Genomic DNA, 3,129 nt, shown 5'->3' on the forward strand with positions numbered 1-3,129 from the left:
GTAGTTCTAGATAATAATATTAAAAGTATATATTAAATTCTAGATAATATTAATACCACACAGTTTATACAATTGATTATATAAAAATTATCAAAATTCAAAATTTATATGCGGAGGACGTGTCACCACATCACATGTAGTCTAAATTCATCATAATGGTAAGAAAGCTACATTTTTATCTTAAAGAAAAATGAGATCAAATAATACATATATATAGTTAAAACTACTGTTTTGATTTTAAAATTTTTAAATAATTTAATCACTTAATTATATTATCTTTAAAAATAAAGACGAATTTATTATTTTATATTTTTATTTAATATTTAATCAACAATTATTTAATAAGATAGTAGATAAACAAAGCTAATATAAGAAAACACTTTAAGAAAAGTATACAAAGAAATTAATTCTCAATTTTTTTTTTCTTTTATAAGCATTAGTGGCAGGACACTATACTATTATTAGCATATACGTACACGTAGACACTCGAGATATTTCCTCATAAATCAAGTGGTCCACATTTATCCGATTATCCACTAAATTAATAACAGTACTTCAACTTTCTCTGCCTATAAATACGATCCATTCCTTCACCAAACAACAGATCAAAACACAGTGTGTGTCACAAAGAAACAAACAAAAACTTGATCAGAGAAGAGAAAAGAGAAAAACAAAAAAGATGTCAGGAATCATGCACAAGATCGAGGAGACCCTCCACATGGGAGGGAACAAGAAAGATCAGGAGCACAAGGGAGAGAGCCATGGCAGCGATCAGTACAAGCAGGGAGAGCACCACCAGCAGCAGCAGCACTACGGTGGTGGTGGTGTTGGTGTTGGTGGAGAGCACCATGGTAGTGGAGGAGTGTACGGAGGAGAACATGGCCATGTGCAAGAGCACCACCCAGGTGAGCAGCAGCACAAGGAGGGTCTTGTAGACAAGATCAAGGATAAGATCCACGGCGGCGACGGTGCCGAGGGTGAGAAGAAGAAGAAGAAGGATAAGAAGAAGGGCGAACATGGCCACGACCATGGCCATGACAGCAGCAGCAGCAGCGACAGTGATTAGATCTTCTCCGCCATTACTGCTTGCTGCACCTTTCTTCTATGTCAAGGTAATTAAGCTCTCTTATTTTATTTCATTATTATTTTTTAAAAAAAATACCGGATAAATAAATTATTTTTATAATTAAATTTAATTAAGATTTTTTTCTTATGCGTGTCTTTCTTTTTTTATCTGAATTTTATTTTGTTAATAAATTATTAGATTAATTTTGTTGAATTTAGTTCTTGAAGATTAATTTTTCTGATCAATAATTAATTAACTTTTTCTTTGATTTGTATTTTTATTTTATTTTATTTATTACTTTATTATTTAATTGCTGGTGAAAAAAGATTAGTTTTTTTAAATTTAATTTTATAATTACAACTTTAAAAAAAAAAGCAGTAGTACAGGCCACGACACAAGTTTCATGCCTTTAAAAAGAGCCGCTTTTGATAAAATATAAAAATGTTTACTGACTTCTTTCACCAAAATTCCTGTAGCTCTGAAGTTACAAGGGGATAACCGCCGGATAACTCGTTCAAGTTATTATTACAAAACTTTCTTTCCATTTAATCTTTATACAATATATTAAAAGTTTTAAACAGTCACACAATATGAATGGACTTTGTTGTCTTATGTTCTAACATGTTACAGTTTTGATTTTAACACGGGATTGGATCGTATAACAATTTAACTTTTGACGCATTTTCCCTTTCTTTGTGGCTGTTTCAGGTGCATGGGGTCATAGTTGTGACTTGTGAGGGGCTCGGTTTTACACTTTCATTCTTGTGTGAACCAAAAAAAAACTCATAATTAGTTTATTACAATTACCTATATATGTGAGTGAAGGGAGAGCAAAAAAAAAAAAAAACGGACAGAAATTGTGTTTTTTCTACTTTTCCTGTTGGTAATGCGAGTGTTGTAGCATATAATGTACCCCTTAGTCTCAGATTGTAAAAGCCCCCCTCTTGTGGTTTTCTTTGGTTGTGTTGTCATGTATTATTATGAAATAAGGATTTCTATTATTACTTATTACTCGTTAGTTAGATTGTTGTTTATTTATTTTTGTTGCTTGTATATCCTGAAGTTTCAGCATCACATATATAGCTAGCATAGTAGCTTGAATAGTTGACGACTTCGCCAGGACCATGTCTCTTCACATGGATCTCGAATTAAATTAATTTATTTTTAAAAAAATTGGAAATAAACAAAGGAAAAGTCTAGGGGTAGCAAGTTTTGTGTTTTTTAATCAGTATTTAATCATCAAAATAAAAGTGAGTGATTTTTTATTATTAGATATCATTTTATACTATTAAAAATATTATTGATGGTCAAATGATGGTTACAAAATATTAAAATTGTTGTCCCTTAGCATTTTTCATAGAGCAAGAAAATAGAGCAAGAAAAAGAAGGGAGAAGAACGAGAACTAATAATTCTGAAGGGGGAGGAGGTGGAGACTTGTGCACAAGTTGGTGATACCTCTTAACATCACATGCACCTAACTAACTATTTCCACAAGTGTCTAACTAACTAACTGCTGCTGCGACTAACTATATCAGTAACAGTTGATTATGTCCAGTTTCTTTATTAATACATTATTGGTTTTCTCACATATTGCTATTAGTATTGTGAAGATGCGTCAAAATGTGAGCGACTATCATTATGGACTAACGTGGCATCGTTGGTTATTTATAAGTTAGATCTATATCCGGCATTCACTAAGTTTAAGGTTCAAATTCGAATGCAGTCTATTAAAAAGTATCATATATTGCTATTCAACCAAAGTTCCAGCGGCTTTGCACTGCTCTTTGAGAAGTAAAGGTATTCTATTTCTCTTCGAAACAAAAATTCCGAGAATAAACCGAAAATATAGAGAAAAAGGATCTACCGAAATTTGTTTTTTTCGGTAAATCTACCGAAATTTTTTTCTCCCATATGGAGACGTGTTTTGCAATGTGAGACATTTTGGGCCGTGAGGCCCACAATAGGATTCAATAACAATGTCCAAAACAATATTCGAATCTAGTGGGTATTCCTAAGATTATTTTGTTTCATGACGAAAATAAAAAGACTATCTTGTTTTCAT

General features: G+C 31.9%; 1 protein-coding gene across 1 annotated transcript; it reads left to right on the top strand.

The window, feature by feature from the left end:
• The first annotated feature begins 588 nt into the window (after positions 1-588).
• On the top strand, positions 589-2,074 carry LOC130935271 (protein SRC1-like). Its single transcript, XM_057864957.1, has 2 exons — positions 589-1,112; positions 1,775-2,074. The coding sequence occupies exon 1, from the start codon at positions 680-682 to the stop codon at positions 1,064-1,066; it is 387 nt and encodes a 128-aa protein (XP_057720940.1). The 5' UTR covers positions 589-679; the 3' UTR covers positions 1,067-1,112; positions 1,775-2,074.
• Positions 2,075-3,129: the final 1,055 nt, after the last annotated feature.

This window comes from Arachis stenosperma, chromosome 6 (assembly GCF_014773155.1).
Source record: "Arachis stenosperma cultivar V10309 chromosome 6, arast.V10309.gnm1.PFL2, whole genome shotgun sequence".
Classification (NCBI taxonomy): domain Eukaryota; kingdom Viridiplantae; phylum Streptophyta; class Magnoliopsida; order Fabales; family Fabaceae; genus Arachis; species Arachis stenosperma.